This window comes from Macaca thibetana, chromosome 9 (assembly GCF_024542745.1).
Source record: "Macaca thibetana thibetana isolate TM-01 chromosome 9, ASM2454274v1, whole genome shotgun sequence".
NCBI classification, from domain to species: Eukaryota; Metazoa; Chordata; class Mammalia; order Primates; family Cercopithecidae; genus Macaca; species Macaca thibetana.
Genome location: NC_065586.1, coordinates 19205136 through 19227046, shown reverse-complemented (window position 1 = coordinate 19227046; position 21911 = coordinate 19205136). Strand labels below are relative to the sequence as shown.

The 21911-nt window shown below is 36.8% G+C and overlaps 1 protein-coding gene across 3 annotated transcripts in view; it reads right to left on the bottom strand.

Moving 5' to 3' along the window:
* MALRD1 (MAM and LDL receptor class A domain containing 1) overlaps positions 1-21911 on the bottom strand; it is a 930868-nt gene that overhangs the window by 440357 nt on the left and 468600 nt on the right. For all 3 annotated transcript variants that reach the window (XM_050804020.1, XM_050804022.1, XM_050804021.1), the window contains exon 20: positions 1484-1660. In XM_050804020.1, the coding sequence (XP_050659977.1) occupies positions 1484-1660 (177 nt within the window). The remainder of the gene's footprint in view (positions 1-1483; positions 1661-21911) is intronic.

Below are 21911 nucleotides of genomic sequence, written 5' to 3'. Positions count from 1 at the left end.
GAGCTGTGATTACAGGCATGAGCCATTGCACCTGGCCATGTTATGTGTTTTTATCACAATTTTCAAAATCAATTTGAAAACTTGCACAGTTTATAAGCAGATTTGTCATAATATTTTATCTTACAAAAGGGTGGAAGAGACAAAATCTCAGTTTATCCATAAATAAAATGGTAATAATTCATTTATTGTTGTTCAAAATTATAAAAACTCTTTGATTCAAAATAACTTAATAGTAGGCATTCATTTAGACATTTAAAGGATTTATCAAAACTTTCCCTCTAATCATAAATGACATTACTAAAATGGCAAAGTTGAACTTACAGGAAATTCAGTATTCCCTAAAGATACTCATTATGTGTAATTTATTAGGTTTTGTATAAACTCTTACAAACACTACAACTTATATAAGATCATAAGGGGATTAGAATGCCCTCCCATGAGGAAGGCTGACCACCACCACACTTTCCATTGTATTATTTTCCATCTGTGGTGCATGACATAAATCCCTGGGTAGCTTGAGTTAATTACTGTCTCATCTTCTGCACAAAGTGAGTCGGCTTTGCTTTTATAATTTTTTGGTCTAGATTAGATAGTTAATTGGTGGTGTATTTGTACATTAAGGAACTTTTTTTTTCTGGGTTGGAAGAATAAATATGAACCTCACTGGATTTCTTGAGTCCTAGAATTTCTTCACAAGGTTGCCATAAAATAAGGGTTTCACTACTCTCTCTGTGTTATCTGTCTGTTCTGAGCCCTTAATATTATCAAGACACTTGAGAAATATGATGGTAGAGTCAATTCGCAGGCTACTCCATGAAGAACAGGGAAGGGAAAGATATTACAAAGTGTTTACTCCTTCTGATCTTATGCTTTGCTCATTCAGACACAGATTGATCCTTCTCCTCTAAGACTGTATCTTTGCTTACAAATCCACTTTTAAATTAAATAGTTTGTCTTTGATCCATTTAGGAAAAGCCACTGAATTGGCAGGTAAAAACTAGGACATAGGGGACAAAGGTCCCATTTGCATTAAGATAGGTTTTCTCATTAATTCTGCATATTTTAATAGTACTAATGTTATATGTGCATTTTGGCAATGGCAAAATTTGAATGAATTAATCTGACAGTGCTATAAAGCTACCTCCCTAAACATTCCCTATTTTATAGTGTGAGGAGTACAGATCAAAGGGAATGGATGGAAAGAGCTACTAAATGCTACTCCCAGAGTCAAGTAAAGTTTGTGAAAATGAGTTTTCAATCCAAAACATTAATCTAAAGACACGTATCTCTTACTGGGCCTGATAGAAAATGCATTCTGATTCTTCCATTACAATTTTCTGTATGAATAACTGTTACATTTAGAAGTTTCACTAACTCATGTTGAAAATATCTAACTATGATACTAGGCTGTGCTATTTAGATATTACACTTGTATTTTCTTATCTATTTTGTAGCGATAAACAAATTTTAAGAATCCACCTACCACAGGATGCTTCATCTGATTTGTCAGGGCAGTCACATTTAAAATCACATTTCTGCATTTTTTCGATGCAGTGACCATCAGACCTGCAGACAAATTCATTGTCTGTGCAGTTGTGTGGAGGTAATGTTACAGGAACTGAGATTTCGGGTGGAGTTGGGAAGTCTGCTGGCAAATTACCTTGATAAGAAAAAATATACAGGCATCATTTAGCAGGTTTTCTACTTCTTTAAAGATTTTACACAATGAAGCTTTCTAAATATGCCTTACAATTAATATCATAGAGAACAGTGGGTAGTATTGATTACTCTGCTAAAATAAAATTGAGGTTCTTGATTTAGTAACAGTAAATAACTAAATAACTTTGATCATGAAAAATGATTAAGGTACAGATGGAACTTACTGAAAAGTTATTCAGAGCTCAACAAATACATGGGAGGCCCAAGGCCAGGGCTTAGAGAATCAGCAGGAACCAAGGGAGTTTCAGATTCTGGAATTAAGAACCAGAGTAAAGATCTAAATAACTTTCTAATCTACTAGGTAAATAACCTTTGTTCTTCCACTGCTACAATAAATCTAACGTCTCCTCATCTTTGTTTAACGTATTTTCACATATTCAAAATGCAAGGCTTCAGGAAAGAGTCAAACCAGAAATCCTCACCTAGAAGTTTTGTACAAGATTACAATTTCTGAAATTACTGAGGATGGAAGACATTTATAGATGTTGACTATTAGTTATTCAATAAACGTATATTGATAACATGTCTGTGCCATACACATGGTAGATGCAGGGAATCCAAGCTGTGGAGAAAAAGTTAAATATTAAATCTGAACTCAATTGAACATGGACACAAAGAATGATTACCAAGTCTCAGAACGGGTTGTGTGAGCCCCTTGAGGCTTTCATCCAGCGTCGTTTCGAAGAAATCTCTATATCAATCTATTCCTATGTGTTAGTTATTGAAAAACAACAGACAATAGCAAAAACAAGTCGACCTTTTTGTGTTCCTTAGGCCCCATCAGGAAGGACCCTTGTGACTGAAGCTCATGCCAAACAGCTCATTACAAAAAGAGCTAGGGTCCCAGACTGCGCCGAAGCTTCATGAGACCTCTCCTTGTCTGTGCATGGATGAGTGGCCAACTCTGGAGCCCAGGCTGTTGCTTCCCAGTTTGGTGGTGAATCCTCCATAGTCTGGTGAGTGTATATGTATGTATGTATATGTGTGTGTGTGTGTGTGTGTATATATAATTTTGTTCACTTATTCATGCTCTTCTCTGGTTTCCATGAGATTCACAAGAGTATTCATTGACTTTTAATTGATATTTTAAATTGATACATATATTTTTCCCTTCTCCCCTTCCAATTACAATTTGCTTATTATATCATTTGCTTATTATATCTGCATTACCATTTATGTGGGATAAAGTTTGTTTACCCTTAAAGGTACTGTGTGTGTGCCTTTTCTTCTCCCCTCACACATTTCCTGCACAGAACACAAGTCAAATATGCCATCTCTGCCATTATATAGTTAACAGTCTAGTAGACAAGGCAGTCAGATATATCTTTCATTACAGGCATTTGGGATAAATTTATGGTAGAGATATAACTCCAGGGAAGCAAGAATGACATCTTTCACCCCTGCATCCATAGTAAAATTCACAGACCATGGTACATGGTAGGTATGCTAACATGGACAATTGAATAGATGGATGGATGGATGGATGGATGGATGGATGGATGGATGGATGGATGGATGGACCAATGAAAACCAGAGTGAATGAATGAACAAAATAACAAATGGAAGATTTCACAGTATATTGAAAGCAAACAGAAGAAAACCATATATCAAATGGGAGTCAAATAAGATGCCTTGGCAAGCTGATGCTTAAACTGACTTTCAAAGGTTGATGAGCTCATCTTGCTAGGTGAAAAATAATACAAGGTTTTTATGGGCAATGAGAAAAAACTTGTGTGAATGCATGGAAATATATTAAACTGTTTTTTTTATTTTAAATACTGTGAGAGTTTAATATGATAATATCTTGTGATATGATAAGCATGCATCTGATTGACTCATTAGATATGGAATGGGAGAGTAGACAGTTACCATAAAGAGCCAGGTGAAATCAACTTAGGAGTCCGAAATAAACACACAAAAATGTGGAGAAATAACAAGATATAAAATGTCTACTTCAAGATACACTTTTTGGCATCAGTGTGAAGCATGAATTGTAGGTTGCTCTAACATTGGGAAAAAAATAGTTGTAATAGTTAACCTTTTCCTTTAATCCAGGCAACTAATAAACTAAAGCAGAGATGGTTTAAAGAAAAGAGCAAAAATCTGAGCAATATTAAACGTCCAGTATCTGGAGGGCTGGGGATTTACATGCTGTTGGGAATTCAGGGAAAATCCAGTAACTAGTACTTTATTTCTTAGTTCAAGTGTGGAGGCAATTAAGAACTAAGATTGAAGATAGAACAAAATATCAACTTTTTATTGATATAGCTAATCCTGAAGAAAATTGCCTATTTCTGTAGATAAATGGTCCTCTAAAATGCAAAACGCAGAAATAAGACCCAGAACTATGCCTTACAGGCTACCCTGGGTGAAACTATAGCAAGGAAGAGGTGACCAGATTTCATATTTCCTTAGCTAGTAAACACTAAAAAGAAAAGAGGAGGTGAGGGACCAGGCAGGCATACTCAGGTTCTTCTTGAAAACCCACCAATCCATTGTTGCTCTTCCTTCCTCTGGGAAGGAATGAATAAGAGGATGAAGAGAGACCAGGAATGTTAGGCTACCAGATAGAGCTCAGTGTACATGAGAGACTAAGACCAAGGAAATAGTATTCTGATCCCATAGGGGTGAGTTTGAAATGATTAATGGATTGTTAAGCAAATCAACATTCTATTCCCCAGATCAGATATATAAAATACAGAAGAGAAGGAGTCAGTTTTTAGGAATAAGAAATATTTTCTCACCACATGTGGTGGCTCACATCTGTAATCCCAGCTCTTTGGGATGCCACGGCAGGTGGATCACTTGAGCTCAGGATTTTGAGACTAGCATAGGCAACGTAGTGAAACCTCATCGCTACATAAATGAAAACTACAAAAATCAGCTGAACATGGTGGCCCACACCTGTAGTTCCAACTATGTGGGAGGCTGAGGTGGGAAAATCACTTGAGTTGGGGAGGTTGAGGCTGCAGTGAGCCGAGATCACACTACTGCACTCTGGTCTGGGTGACAGAGTAAGATCCCGCCTCCCCACCCCCATGCCAAACTAAAAATTAAAAATTAAAAAAAAAAGTAAAATAAATGTAAAAATAAATATTTTCTATCCTAGAATCCTAAATATTTTCTATCCTAGCCAATGACAACACAAAAAAAGCAGATCCTAACAGGTTGGAAAATTTATCCCACATCCAGTTTGATATACTCACGTCTAAGTCATTGAACAAAAATAAGAACCCAATTAGAGGTGAAAGTTATTACCTTCCACAGAAATCTGATGCATCCAACATTATAAAATTTGAAAAAAAAATTTAAAAGAGAATCATTTTATCATGTTTGAATACTGATGATTTTTAATTTTTTTTATTATTATACTTTAAGTTCTAGGGTACATGTGTACAATGTGTAGGTTTGTTACATATGTATACATGTGCCATGTTGGTATGCTGCACCCATTAACTCGTCATTTACATTAGGTATATGTTCTCTGCTGATGATTTGGAAGATGTTGAAGGACAGAGTTTGAATCAGAGAAAGAAAACTTCACTAACCTTGTTGGAAAAATATTTTCAAATAAATCTAAAATGAGATTATAAAAATTACTTCTGAGGGAATTTGCTGAGAACTGCAAAACATTCAATGGCCAGGCTGATGGATATTTTATATATCTCAGTGGAATATACTGAACAAATTTCTTTGAAAATCATCCTTTCAAAATGTTCAAATACAAGGTCTTAAAAATAATCTTCTAATTTGATTGCTAAATTTGTTGTGACATTTCAGAGCATAATTCACTTACATAATTTTATTGAAAATATATATAACTAAAATGCATTAGAAGATGCATGTAAACGTTTTATTTGTATGTCCTATATCAAAAATGTCATCTGGAAAGTGACGTATTTTGTCAAAGTTTCAATGAGTGTTTGCCTTTAACTGAAGCAGGATGTCATGTTCTTTCACTTTAGCACATGCTCATCCAAGCTGGTTTGTTCCATATTTAGATAATAAGGTTTTAGTTGAAGACAAAGATTGTAATTCCACAGAGATGACTGTCATTTGCACTGAGAAATGCGTTCTATGCTCTAATTTAGGCAGCCATTTTGACATGTGTTAATTTCGAGAGAGAATGGGTAAATTTGTGTTCCAAGCTCAGGGTAAATACACATTACTAGACCAATAAAAGTCTTAAAAAACAGTGGATCACACATGTTTTGCTATTCTTCAAAATAGAGATTTACAATTAATCATCTTGCCTTAATACACAGAAACGTCAATAAACAGCTAAACGGAAACACATATATGATGTTCTTCACTGACTGTACTACTTTAAACTTGCTCGATAATGCACTTCTAGTCACAAATACCTAGGATTTACTGATTTTTGATTTTATTTATTTATTATTTTTATTTATTTATTTATTTATTTTTGAGACAGAGTCTCGCTCTATCACCCAGGCTGGAGTGCAGTGGCAGATCTCAGCTCACTGCAACCTCCGCCTCCTAGGTTCAAGCGATTCTCCTGCCCCAGCCTCCCAAGCAGCTGGGACTACAGGTGCCCACCACAAGGCCTGGCTAATTTTTTTGTAATTTTAGTAGAGACTGGGTTTCACCGTGTTAGCCAGGATGGTCTCGATCTCCTGACCTCGTGATCCGTCCGCCTCGGCCTCCCAAAGTACTGAGATTACAGGCGTGAGCTATCGCTCCTGGCTGATTTCTGATTTTATTACTCTTCCTTCAAGAGAAGAGCATTTCAGGGTAGGATAGAAGCCTAGTGAATTCAGCGTCAATAACTTTGCATTTGAGACAAAGAAGACATCAACTGAACTGCTTCATATTCAATTACATCTTCTTTTCTTTAAAAAATACCTTTATGAATAATTTTAAACATTCATAAAAATTAAGAAAATTATATAATAGATACATGACTCCACTAAATAAATTGTTATTGCAGCATTGCTTCAGATCTTTATACTAACAAAAAGAGGAAGAAAGAATAGAAAGAAAGAAAACATTTCTATAAAGCTCAGACCTCATTCTTCCTCTTTCCACTCCTTCACTAATGCCTTCAGAGGGACTCTTATCCAAATACTAGTTTGTACCAATTTGTATTTTCTCATGTTTGTTTTCTAATTGTTTTTATTGTGGTAAATAGAGTTAAGGCTATTCACATTGTTGTACAACAGATCTTTAGAGCTTTTCTTAATCTCAAAAAATGGAAACTCTATATCCATTAAACACTTGTTCTCCTTCCTTCCTCCTGCCAGCTCTCGGTAAACACTTTTCTACATTTGTTTCTATGATATTGACTACCTTAGATACTTCATATGAGTTGAGTCTTACAATGGTTGTACTTTTGTGACTGGCTTATTTAGCTTAGCATGATTTCCTTGAGGTTAATCTATCATCCTAGTCAGTTCAGGCTGCCATAACACATTATCACACAGTGAGTGTCTTAAACAGCCATTTATTTACCTTAGTTCTGAAGGCTGGGAAGTGCATGCTCAAGGTGCCCGCAGATGTAATGTCTGCTGAGGGCCCACTTCCTGGTAGGCAGCTGGCCATTTTCTCCTTGTATCCTCACATGGCAGAGAATAGGGAGAGAAAAAGCAAGCTCTCTCCTGTCTTTTTATAAAGGCATTGATTCCACCCATGAAAGCTTTACTCTCCTGACGTAATTATCCCACATACAAACACCATCACGTTGGGGGCTGGAATTTCAACATATAAATTTTGGGAAAATACATTCAGTCAACAGCATCTATGTGGTAGCATGTGATGGGATTTCCTTCCCCCTTAAGACTGCATAATATTCCATTGTATGTATATACCACATTTTCTTTATCCAATCATCTGTTAATAGACATTTGGGTTCTTCTACTTCTCAGCTATTGTAAATAATGTAGCAACAAACAAGGGGAGGCAAAAATCCCAAGATTCTGCTTGAAATTATTTTGGATATGTATCTCAAAGTAGGATTGCTACATCACAGGATAATCTTATTTTTAATTTTTTGAAGAATGGTCATACTGCTTTCCATAATGGCTAAACCACTTTACAGTCCCACCGAGAATGCATAAGAATTTTGATTTCTCTATATTCTCACGAATGCCATTTTTTATTATTTGGATAGTGGCCATCCTAATGGGTATGAGGTGATGTCTTATTGTAGTTTTGATTTCCATTTTCCTTAAATGGTCATGTTGAGCATCTTTTCACATGCTTGTTGGACACTGGTGTATCTTTTTGTTCTCAGCAACCCCCAATCTGACACTCTATTCCTGTCAGCACTTAGATCAGCAATTACAGTATCATGGAGACTAGTTTCACTGCTCTAAAAATCCTCCGTCTATTCATCCTACCCTCTCCCCTAAACAATGGCAAACACTAACGTTTTTACTATCTCTATAGTTTTGCTTTTTTCCAGAACGTCATATTGTCAGAATCATAGAGTATGTAGCCTTTTCATATTGGCTTATTTTGTTTAGTAATAGGAAGGTAAATTTCTTTCATACCTCAGCTTGATAGGTCATTTAGCACTGAGTAATATTCCATTCTCTGGATGTGATCCAGTTTATTACTTATTTATCTACTGAAGGTATCTTGGTTGCTTCCAAGTTTTAGCAATTCTGAATAAAGCTGCTATAAACACCTATCTATATCGAGGTTTTTGTGTGAATATACTCATTTGCGTAAATACTAAAGCACCTGATTGCTGGATGATAAGGTAAGGCTATGTTTAATTCTAGAAGAAAATATCAAACCTTTTTCAAAGTGGCTATATAATTTGGTATTTCTACCAGCAATGAATGTGAATTCCTGTTGCTCCACATCCTTGCATTTGACATCTGACATTTTAATTTGTATTTTCCTAATTATTGAAATTATGAAAATTATTGAGATTGTAAAAGTTATATAATTTTTACATTAAGAAATATTTTTAGTGGGAATATAAATTAGTTCAACCATTGTGGAAGACAGATTACTCAGGGATCTAGAACCAGAAATACCATTTGACCCAGTAATCCCATTACTGGGTATATACCCAAAGGATTATAGATAATTCTACTATAAAGATACATGCACACATATGTTTATTGCAGCACTATTTACAATAGCAAAGACTTGGAACCAACCGAAATGTCCATGAATGAAAGACTGGATAAAGAAAATGTGGCACTTGGGGGGCGGAGCAAGATGGCCGAATAGGAACAGCTCCAGTCTCCAACTCCCAGCGCGAGCGACACAGAAGACCAGTGATTTCTGCATTTTCAACTGAGGTACTGGGTTCATCTCACTGGGGAGTGCCGGACGATCGGTGCTGGTCAGCTGCTGCAGCCCGACCAGCGAGAGCTGAAGCAGGGCGAGGCATTGACTCACCTGGGAAGCGCAAGGGGGAAGGGAATCCCTTTTCCTAGCCAGGGGAACTGAGACACACAACACCTGGAAAATCGGGTAACTCCCACCCCAATACTGCGCTTTAAGCAAACAGGCATACCAGGAGATCATATCCCACACCTGGCCGGGAGGGTCCCACACCCACGGAGCCTCCCTCATTGCTAGCACAGCAGTCTGTGATCTACCGGCAAGGCAGCAGCGAGGCTGGGGGAGGGGCGCCCGCCATTGCTGAGGCTTAAGTAGGTAAACAAAGCTGCTGGGAAGCTCGAACTGGGTGGAGCTCACAGCAGCTCAAGGAAACCTGCCTGTCTCTGTAGACTCCACCTCTGGGGACAGGGCAATAACAAACACAGCCGAAACCTCTGCAGATGCAAACGACTCTGTCTGACAGCTTTGAAGACAGCAGTGGATCTCCCAACACGGAGGTTGAGATCTGAGAAGGGACAGACTCCCTGCTCAAGTGGGTCCCTGACCCCTGAGTAGCCTAACTGGGAGACATCCCCCACTAGGGGCAGTCTGACACCCCACACCTCACAGGGTGGAGTACACCCCTGAGAGGAAGCTTCCAAAGCAAGAATCAGACAGGTACACTCGCTGTTCAGCAATATTCTATCTTCTGCAGCCTCTGCTGCTGATACCCAGGCAAACAGGGTCTGGAGTGGACCTCAAGCAATCTCCAACAGACCTACAGCTGAGGGTCCTGACTGTTAGACGGAAAATTATCAAACAGGAAGGACACCTACACCAAAACCCCATCAGTCCATCACCATCATCAAAGACCAGAGGCAGATAAAACCACAAAGATGGGGAAAAAGCAGGGCAGAAAAGCTGGAAATTCAAAAAATAAGAGCGCATCTCCCCCGGCAAAGGAGCGCAGCTCATCGCCAGCAACGGATCAAAGCTGGACGGAGAATGACTTTGACGAGATGAGAGAAGAAGGCTTCAGTCCATCAAATTTCTCAGAGCTAAAGGAGGAATTACGTACCCAGTGCAAAGAAACTAAAAATCTTGAAAAAAAAGTGGAAGAATTGATGGCTAGAGTAATTAATGCAGAGAAGGTCCTAAACGAAATGAAAGAGATGAAAACCATGACACGAGAAATACGTGACAAATGCACAAGCTTCAGTAACCGACTCGATCAATTGGAAGAAAGAGTATCTACGATTGAGGATCAAATGAATGAAATGAAGCGAGAAGAGAAACCAAAAGAAAAAAGAAGAAAAAGAAATGAACAAAGCCTGCAAGAAGTATGGGATTATGTAAAAAGACCAAATCTACGTCTGATTGGGGTGCCTGAAAGTGAGGGGGAAAATGGAACCAAGTTGGAAAACACTCTTCAGGATATCATCCAGGAGAACTTCCCCAACCTAGTAGGGCAGGCCAACATTCAAATCCAGGAAATACAGAGAACGCCACAAAGATACTCCTCGAGAAGAGCAACTCCAAGACACATAATTGCCAGATTCACCAAAGTTGAAATGAAGGAAAAAATCTTAAGGGCAGCCAGAGAGAAAGGTCGGGTTACCCACAAAGGGAAGCTCATCAGACTAACAGCAGATCTCTCGGCAGAAACTCTCCAAGCCAGAAGAGAGTGGGGGCCAATATTCAACATTCTTAAAGAAAAGAATTTTAAACCCAGAATTTCATATCCAGCCAAACTAAGTTTCATAAGTGAAGGAGAAATAAAATCCTTTACAGATAAGCAAATGCTTAGAGATTTGGTCACCACTAGGCCTGCCTTACAAGAGACCCTGAAGGAAGCACTAAACATGGAAAGGAACAACCGGTACCAGCCATTGCAAAAACATGCCAAAATGTAAAGACCATCGAGGCTAGGAAGAAACTGCACCAACTAACGAGCAAAATAACCAGTTAATATCATAATGGCAGGATCAAGTTCACACATAACAATCTTAACCTTAAATGTAAATGGACTAAATGCTCCAATTAAAAGACACAGACTGGCAAACTGGATAAAGAGTCAAGACCCATCAGTCTGCTGTATTCAGGAGACCCATCTCACATGCAGAGACATACATAGGCTCAAAATAAAGGGATGGAGGAAGATTTACCAAGCAAATGGAGAACAAAAAAAAGCGGGGGTTGCAATACTAGTCTCTGATAAAACAGACTTTAAACCATCAAAGATCAAAAGAGACAAAGAAGGCCATTACATAATGGTAAAGGGATCAATTCAACAGGAAGAGCTAACTATCCTAAATATATATGCACCCAATACAGGAGCACCCAGATTCATCAAGCAAGTCCTTAGAGACTTACAAAGAGACTTAGACTCCCATACAATAATAATGGGAGACTTCAACACTCCACTGTCAACATTAGACAGATCAACGAGACAGAAAGTTAACAAGGATATCCAGGAATTGAACTCATCTCTGCAGCAAGCAGACCTAATAGACATCTATAGAACTCTCCACCCCAAATCAACAGAATATACATTCTTCTCAGCACCACATCGTACTTACTCCAAAATCGACCACGTAATTGGAAGGAAAGCACTCCTCAGCAAATGTACAAGAACAGAAATTATAACAAACTGTCTCTCAGACCACAGTGCAATCAAACTAGAACTCAGGACTAAGAAACTCAATCAAAACCGCTCAACTACATGGAAACTGAACAACCTGCTCCTGAATGACTACTGGGTACATAACGAAATGATGGCAGAAATAAAGATGTTCTTTGAAACCAATGAGAACAAAGATACAACATACCAGAATCTCTGGGACACATTTAAAGCAGTGTGTAGAGGGAAATTTATAGCACTAAATGCCCACAAGAGAAAGCTGGAAAGATCTAAAATTGACACTCTAACATCACAATTAAAAGAACTAGAGAAGCAAGAGCAAACACATTCGAAAGCTAGCAGAAGGCTAGAAATAACTAAGATCAGTGCAGAACTGAAGGAGATAGAGACACAAAAAACTCTCCAAAAAATCAATGAATCCAGGAGTTGGTTTTTTGAAAAGATCAACAAAATTGACAGACCACTAGCAAGACTAATAAAGAAGAAAAGAGAGAAGAATCAAATAGACGCAATTAAAAATGATAAAGGGGATATCACCACCGACCCCACAGAAATACAAACTACCATCAGAGAATACTATAAACACCTCTACGCAAACAAACTGGAAAATCTAGAAGAAATGGATAATTTCCTGGACACTTACACTCTTCCAAGACTAAACCAGGAAGAAGTTGAATCCCTGAATAGACCAATAGCAGGCTCTGAAATTGAGGCAATAATTAATAGCCTACCAACCAAAAAAAGTCCAGGACCAGATGGATTCACAGCTGAATTCTACCAGAGGTACAAGGAGGAGTTGGTACCATTCCTTCTGAAACTATTCCAATCAATAGAAAAAGAGGGAATCCTCCCTAACTCATTTGATGAGGCCAACATCATCCTGATACCAAAGCCTGGCAGAGACACAACAAAAAAAGAGAATTTTAGACCAATATCCCTGATGAACATCGATGCAAAAATCCTCAATAAAATACTGGCAAACCAGATTCAGCAACACATCAAAAAGCCTATCCACCATGATCAAGTGGGCTTCATCCCTGGGATGCAAGGCTGGTTCAACATTCGCAAATCAATAAACATAATCCAGCATATAAACAGAACCAAAGACAAGAACCACATGATTATCTCAATAGATGCAGAAAAGGCTTTTGACAAAATTCAACAGCTCTTCATGCGAAAAACGCTCAATAAATTCGGTATTGATGGAACGTACCTCAAAATACTAAGAGCTATTTATGACAAACCCACAGCCAATATCATACTGAATGGGCAAAAACTGGAAAAATTCCCTTTGAAAACTGGCACAAGACAGGGATGCCCTCTCTCACCACTCCTATTCAACATAGTGTTGGAAGTTCTGGCTAGGGCAATTAGGCAAGAGAAAGAAATCATGGTATTCAGTTAGGAAAAGAAGAAGTCAAACTGTCCCTGTTTGCAGATGACATGATTGTATATTTAGAAAACCCCATTGTCTCAGCCCAAAATCTCCTTAAGCTGATAAGCAACTTCAGCAAAGTCTCAGGATACAAAATTAATGTGCAAAAATCACAAGCATTCTTATACACCAGTAACAGACAAACAGAGAGCCAAATCAGGAATGAACTTCCATTCACAATTGCTTCAAAGAGAATCAAATACCTAGGAATCCAACTGACAAGGGATGTAAAGGACCTCTTCAAGGAGAACTACAAACCACTGCTCAGTGAAATAAAAGAGGACACAAACAAATGGAAGAACATACCATGCTCATGGATAGGAAGAATCAATATTGTGAAAATGGCCATACTGCCCAAGGTAATTTATAGATTCAATGCCATCCCCATCAAGCTACCAATGAGTTTCTTCACAGAATTGGAAAAAACTGCTTTAAAGTTCATATGGAACCAAAAAAGAGCCCGCATCTCCAAGACAATCCTAAGTCAAAAGAACAAAGCTGGAGGCATCACGCTACCTGACTTCAAACTATACTACAAGGCTACAGTAACCAAAACAGCATGGTACTGGTACCAAAACAGAGATATAGACCAATGGAACAGAACAGAGTCCTCAGAAATAATACCACACATCTACAGCCATCTGATCTTTGACAAACCTGAGAGAAACAAGAAATGGGGAAAGGATTCCCTATTTAATAAATGGTGCTGGGAAAATTGGCTAGCCATAAGTAGAAAGCTGAAACTGGATCCTTTCCTTACTCCTTATACGAAAATTAATTCAAGATGGATTAGAGACTTAAATGTTAGACCTAATACCATAAAAATCCTAGAGGAAAACCAAGGTAGTACCATTCAGGACATAGGCATGGGCAAAGACTTCATGTCTAAAACACCAAAAGCAACGGCAGCAAAAGCCAAAATTGACAAATGGGATCTCATTAAATTAAAGAGCTTCTGCACAGCAAAAGAAACTACCATCAGAGTGAACAGGCAACCTACAGAATGGGAGAACATTTTTGCAATCTACTCATCTGACAAAGGGCTAATATCCAGAACCTACAAAGAACTCAAACAAATGTACAAGAAAAAAACAAACAACCCCATCAAAAAGTGGGCAAAGGATATGAACAGACATTTCTCAAAAGAAGACATGCATACAGCCAACAGACACATGAAAAAATGCTCATCATCACTGGCCATCAGAGAAATGCAAATCAAAACCACAATGAGATACCATCTCACACCAGTTAGAATGGCGATCATTAAAAAGTCAGGAAACAACAGGTGCTGGAGAGGATGTGGAGAAATAGGAACACTTTTACACTGTTGGTGGGATTGTAAACTAGTTCAACCATTATGGAAAACAGTATGGCGATTCCTCAAGGATCTAGAACTAGATGTACCATATGACCCAGCCATCCCATTACTGGGTATATACCCAAAGGATTAAAACTTATGCTGCTATAAAGACACATGCACACGTATGTTTATTGCAGCACTATTCACAATAGCAAAGACTTGGAATCAACCCAAATGTCCATCAGTGACAGATTGGATTAAGAAAATGTGGCACATATACACCATGGAATACTATGCAGCCATCAAAAAGGATGAGTTTGCGTCCTTTGTAGGGACATGGATGCAGCTGGAAACCATCATTCTTAGCAAACTATCACAAGAACAGAAAACCAAACACCGCATGTTCTCATTCATAGGTGGGAACTGAACAATAAGATCACTTGGACTCAGGAAGGGGAACATCACACACAGGGGCCTATCATGGGGAGGGGTGAGGGTGGAGGGATTGCATTGGGAGTTATACCTGATGTAAATGATGAGTTGATGGGTGCAGCACACCAACATGGCACAAGTATACACATGTAACAAACCTGCACGTTATGCACATGTACCCTACAACTTAAAGTATAATAATAATAAATAAATTAAAAAAAAAAAAAAGAAAATGTGGCACTTAAATACCATGGAATACTATGCAGCCATAGAAAAAGAATGAGTTCATGTCCTTTGCAGGGACATGGATGAAGCTGGAAACCATCATTCTCAGCAAACTAACACAAGAACAGAAAACCAAACACCGCATGTTCTCACTCACAGTGGGAGTTGAACAATAAGAACACATGGACACAGGGAGGGGAACATTACACACCGGAGCCTGTGGTGGGTGGAGGGCAAGGGGAGGGATAGCATTAGGACAAATACCTAATACATGCAGGGCTTAAAACCTAGATGACAGGTTGGTGGGTGCAGCAAACCACCATGGCACATGTATACCTATGTAAAAAACCTGCACGTTCTGCACATGTATCCCAGAACTTAAAATATAATAAAATAAATAAAAGATAAAATTTAAAAAGATATAATTTTAAATACATATTTTTAAAGGGCCACTTTGGTATTTTGCATGAGTTAATGTACCCAGTCAAACATTTTTAAATTCTAATAATAGTGACATAATATAGTAAACATCAGGCAGGTCCTTTTTAAATGAAATGGTATTTGGGTTTTGAACTTTAGATGAATGGAAGTTTTCTCTGTATCATTAACAGAGATTATAACCATTAGAGATTTTAACCAATGCAATGTGGTATTTTCCTCAAGATAGTACTTTAATTCATTAATGTTAATGTGTGTATTATAATTCAGTAATTCTGAATGCTAATATTTTATTATATGAAAATATATTGTAGTTAGCCATTCTACCATTAATGATTTTGGAGTTGATTCTTCTAAGGTATTGTTTTCTCATTTTGTACATTTCTCCTTATGTATCTAGAAATGGAATATCTTGGTCACAGGGTATGTACAATTTCAGCTTTAGGAGATAATGCCAAACTGGTTTCTGAAGTAATTCTATACTTCCCAGCAGTATATAAACATTCAAGTTGCGTTATGTACTTGCCATCCATTTGTATATTTAGGTTTATCCATGTGTTTGCCATTTTTCATCACATCCCTGGTTTAGCTCATTTTGTTTCTGAGATTCACATTTACATAGTTCATTTGTCTGAACTGCAGAATCTGCTGCAGTGAAATAATATTTGTGTGTGTGTGTGTATATGTGTGTGTGTGTGTTATCCTTTGAATGCCATCTTAAACCTCTTTCCTGAAAAAGTTTTGCTTTGCTTTAGGCTAACAATTAATAGCTTTCAGAACTCTGAAAATTATATCTGTCCTCTGACTTCTGTTCTTGCTGTTGAGAAGTGAGTCATCAGCCTAATTGTGGTTGTTTTGCAATTGACTCACTTCTGGCTCTCCTCTCCCATTTTTCTCCACCTTGTCCATCCCATATGCTCTTACTCCCTAACTCTGGCACTGGCTTTATCTTTCCATTCTATTTCTCAGTACCCTCTCTTTTTTTCTCTCACCTGGAGATTTCTCCTTTTTAAGCTCAGCTTGACATTTAAATCAATGCATGTTATGTTATATTTGACATTTCTAGGAATAAATAGTGTTACAGTTTTTAGGTTATCTGGTCTTCCATACTACTAAAACCAGTAGTCTGTTTTGGTGTGTGTGTGTGTGTGTGTGTGTGTGTGTGTGTGTGTGTGTGTGTGTGTGAGAGAGAGAGAGAGAGAGAGAGAGAGAGAGAGAGAGAGAGAGAGAGAGAGAGAGAGACTGACTCACTGTTGCCCAGGCTGGAATGCAGTGGTGCGATCTCAGATCACTGCAACTTCTGCCTCCCAGTTCAAGTGATTCTTGTGCCTCAGCTTCCTGAGTAGCTGGGATTACAGGCGCCTACCCCCATGGCCATCTAATTTTTTGTATTTTCAGTAGAGACGGGGTTTCACCATGTTGGCTAGGCTGGTCTCAAACTCCTGACCTCAGGTGATCCACTCGCCTTGGCCTCCCAAAGTCCTGGAATTACAGGCATGAGCCACTGTGCTCAGCAAAACCAGCAGTCTGAACTGCATCTTTAGTCCTGATTTCAACTTAAGTGGAAAATAACCCTTAGAGAGAAATCATGGACATAAGTTGGATGACTTGAAAGAGAGACCAATGAGTTCATACCGAGGAAAAGTAGAGACAATTCATTTTTATCTTAAAAAGGTTTCAGAGAATAAGTAAAAGAACAACTACTCTAAGCGAAAACATTGTAAAAGTTTATAATTCTTAGTCCTTATTCTCATTACTTCCTTATTTATTACTCCACCAGAATGAGGAAATTTTACAAACTAAGTAAGTCCAATGTCTTGCATTGAAGAGAAGAGCACTAAAAGGGCTAACTGAGAAAAGTGTTTCTCCTTCTGGAGCTGAACTTTGCAATTGGTGGTGGTTGTAACTGGGAAGATGGAGTTGCAGCTGATTTCACAGATTCTGTGATGTGGAAGTAAAACAGAATCCAGAAACATGGTCAGGCCAATTCTTCAAGTGTGACCAAGGCATGACAAGGACTGTAAGATTCCTGACAGACTCTCTGGTCCTCACACATTGTTTAGACTTTCCTCTAAGGTACATGAGGTCAAGTCATTTAACTTTGCAAGTAATTAGAAGAGTATTTTCTAAAGTATCACACTCTTAACTCAGGTGATGCTAGACATGACTATGCAGTATATGGAAAAAGAGAGAGAGAGCGAGAGAGAGAGAGAGCGAGAGAGAGAGTGCGCAAGAGCTCCTGTCTCATTCTCTTTTTATAGGAGTACTAATCCCATCAGGAGAACCCCATCCTCATGACCTAATCTACTCCAAATTACCTCTCAGAGGGCCCACTTCCAAATACCGTCTCATTGGGGATTAAGGTTTCAATATACGAATTGTGGGGTAGGGCAAATATTCAACTTGTTGCAAAGCTTTTAGGGTTTTGTTGACCTATAATTGCTTAGAATAAGGCTAAAGTCGGTAGCAATGATAGATTTAAGTCTCTGTAAACAAAGAACACTAAAAGCTTTGCAGATGAAACAAAAATTGAAAAGATGAAATGCCTATGACTCAAGTTTGCACTCACTAAGAAGTAGAGATTAGTCTGGTTTGATCTGATCTTCTTCCACATCCCTGAGCCACAGGGGAACCAAACTACCTGCACATCTGTCATGTGGAAGATTTCATAAGTAGATGTCTCAGGCTCCAGAGGGACTCAATGTTCTAAGTCCTCACTCTGTGAATTCACTGTAACAAATATGATAAACTTCAGGCTACACTAATAATATAACCTCTCTGGTGAAACAGATTTTCCAACTTGTTTTATACTAGACTCCTCCACTCCCCAACAGTCATTCCCGCATTGATAGTTAAGCAAATAAAATCAACATTTTAACATCCCTAGTCCTTGATAAATTGTTACCAACTTTAGCCATACTATCCCTGAATTGCTTAACCAATATGAATCATTGTACTTTATGTCTATCTGTAGGTAACAATGTATGTTTTCCCTGTGACTTTCAGAGTGAAGAAATATATTTAATGTAAAAATCTAAAAGCATACTTGAAGCTTAAATAGTCTCTTTAGAAAATTTAAAATTTTTAAATATCTATAGCTTTTGGGGAATATCACACCTTTCTTCTATTTCACTTAGTACAATAACTTAGAGTTATATCCATAAGCTGAAAGAATTATGTGTAGTATGATTGTATTGAAGTGTCTGTGTTAGATCTACTTTCTAGGAGAAAAGGTTTTATGAAAGCATAGCTATTCTTTGGATACGATTATAATAACTGTGCTATAGCTGTTTGCCACAAACTATGCAATTTTTTTTTCTGACTCTGGTAGCCAATCAATAATTTTTGGAATACTTTTGCTTTATAACAAAGATTCAATGACATTTTCCATCTTTACAGGTATTCTACTATATTTGAATGTGACTACAAATGACTGAAGTAGCAGATGGAAAATTTGTAAGCTGAAAACTAACCATTTAGACAACTTTCTCCATGTTTAATATTTAGCATTTCTCTCAATTAAGAGAGAATGTAAAACAATGTAAAAGTTTTAACTTATAATAGGTTAAGTGAAAAATTTGTCCAATTTTATTTTCTAGGAACACAATAAAACTGCTAATTGAACATATCACAGACTTTGGCCAATTTTTTCTTTCCTATGTATATGCCAAATCACTTTACAGATGACACCAAAGAAGCTAAAACCAAAATATTTAAGATTGCAATCACCAAGGCTCAAATTTCTTTATTTTTGTCCTGAAATCTTAAACTGCAAAACCTTCCAATAATTTGGTATTTTCTTCTGAGTCTATACCTCTTTTAGAAAGTACAAAAGAAAGGCATATTTCAAAACACAGTGCTTTCACGTAATTTATTATTCTGAGACAAATATAATGAATATACCAGACAGCATATTAGAAGATGAAAAGCTGCAAATGATATCTTAAAAGTAAAGCCAACAGTATTTACACTGTTCCCCTTGCTTTTTGATTCATACTGAAACAAACATTCATCGCTGCAAAATAAAGACTTGAACACCATTTGTAAATAAAGCTGGTGAGACATTGAGGCTTATGAGAGAGGAATGCCAAAAATGTAATCAACTCAGTTCAACGACAACAACAAAACAACACATTCAATGTGTGAGGGGTAGGGGAGGACATCATAAAAATTATGTTAAGCATCCTTAAAATAGTCATCATATTTTATCAATTTTAAGGCATCATCAGTTGTACAATGTGCCACTGCTTTAGTAACAGTTATCCTGGAGAAAATAAAGTACTAATAATACCTTAAACATGGATATTCATATAATACTTACATTCTAATAACTAATCATTTTAGTAACTAACAATTCTAATGTGCATGCTGAAATCTGAAATTTTAAAAGAGAATAAAAAGCACATAAATTATTTTTTAATTTGCAGACAGTATTTTGTGATGTAGTCAATGTTTTAGTTTTCTACATAAACCAGTTATCTCACCATTAATCCTTAGTGCAAGAAAGAAAATTCTTGCCATGTGTGTTCAGCTAAAGAAAATATACTTCTGGCCTTTCTAATGAAGGACAGAAAGAACAATGAAAAGCAAATACTTCTTTTGAGATACACACTTTTTAATATAAATGTCTCAGAGTAATTCCTAATCTAATCTAAAGATCTGATTCAAGATATAAGGAAATCTCTTTAACTCTATCATCATTTCTCACAATTGTCTCCTCAGGTAATAGCATCATTGTACAGTTATGCAAAGAACCACAGAAATGTATTACATGGCTAAGTTCCTACCATCCCTGGAAATGTAGTTAATTTCATCTAATGGATTAGATTAAAAATAAGAATTTCTTTATATATTGCATATCCATTAACAAATTACTGAAGTTATAGTTATTTTTAACATTTATCTTTTAGCATTTAGAGTTATAAGTGATTTACATATTAACATTACAGTACTAGTGTGTATTCTGTATTCTGAATTTAGAGTTATTAAATATTATAAATGTAAAAAGATGTAAACTGTGAAATCAAAAACATAAATGTTGGGGTAGGAAAACATGTAGGGTTTTTGTATGGAATTAAAATTAAGTTTTTATCAGCTTAAAATGAATTGCTTTAACTATAAGCTGGCTTTTGTAAGCCTTATGTTAAACACATAGCAAAAACCTATAGTAAATACACAAAAGGTAAAGAGAAAGCAATCAAAGCATACCACTACAGAAAATTATCACATCACAATGGAAGACAGCAAGAGAGAAAGAAGGAAACAAAAGATCTATGAAACAGCTAGAAAGGAATTTTTAAAATGGCTATAGTAAGTCCTTACCCATTAAGAATTACTTTAAGTGTAAGTAAATTACACTGTACAATCAAAAGACATAGAATGTCTTAATGGATTAAGAGAAAAAAAAAGCACGATCCAACAATGTGCTGCCTACAAGAGTCTCACTTTGACTTTAAAGACAGATATACAGAAAGTGAAAGAACGAAAAACACATCCTATGCAAATGCAAACCCAAAAAGAGCACCAGAAGCCAGACTTATATAAGACAAAATATACTTTAAGTCAAAAATGGTAAAAGGAGACAAAAAGTCATTATATAAATATATAGCAGTCAATTAATCAAGAGGATATAATTGTAAATACATATGTACTCAACATGAGAGAACCCAAATATATAGCAAATATTAATAAATCTGAAGGGAGAAAGAGACAGCAAAACAATAATAGTAAAGGACTTCAATGTCCCACTTCCAACAATGGATAGATCATACAGACAGAAAATCAATTAAGAAACATTGAACTTAAATGATACTTTAGAGCAAATTGACCTAACAACAATGTACAAAACATTTCATTCAACAGCAGCAGAATACACCTTCTCAAGAGCACACAGAACATTCTCCAGGATAGATATTATGTTAGGTCACAAAACAAGCATTAACAAACAAAGAAGTTTGAAATCATATCCAGCACCTTTTCTAGCCACAATGGTATGAAACTAGAAATTAAAGACAGGGGAAAGTTGGAAAATTCACAAACACAGTAATTAAAACAACACACTCCTTAAAAACCAATAGGTCAAAGAAGAAATCAAAGTGAAATAAAAAATCTGAGATAAATGAAAATGGAAACACAACTTACTAAAACTTATGGGATACAGCAATAGCAGTTCTAAGAGGAAAGTTTGTGGTACAAAATACCTAAGAAATAAAAAATTAAAAAAAAAAACAGATATTTTAAAATCTCAAAGAAAACATGTATCTTTATACCTCAAGGAACTTGAAAAAGAATAAGCTCCAAGTTAACAGAAAGAAGGAACTAATAAAGATCAGAGCAAAAATAATTACAATGAAGATAAGAAAAAAAATAGAACGATCAATGAAACTGAAAATTGATTTTTTGAAAAGATAATATTAACA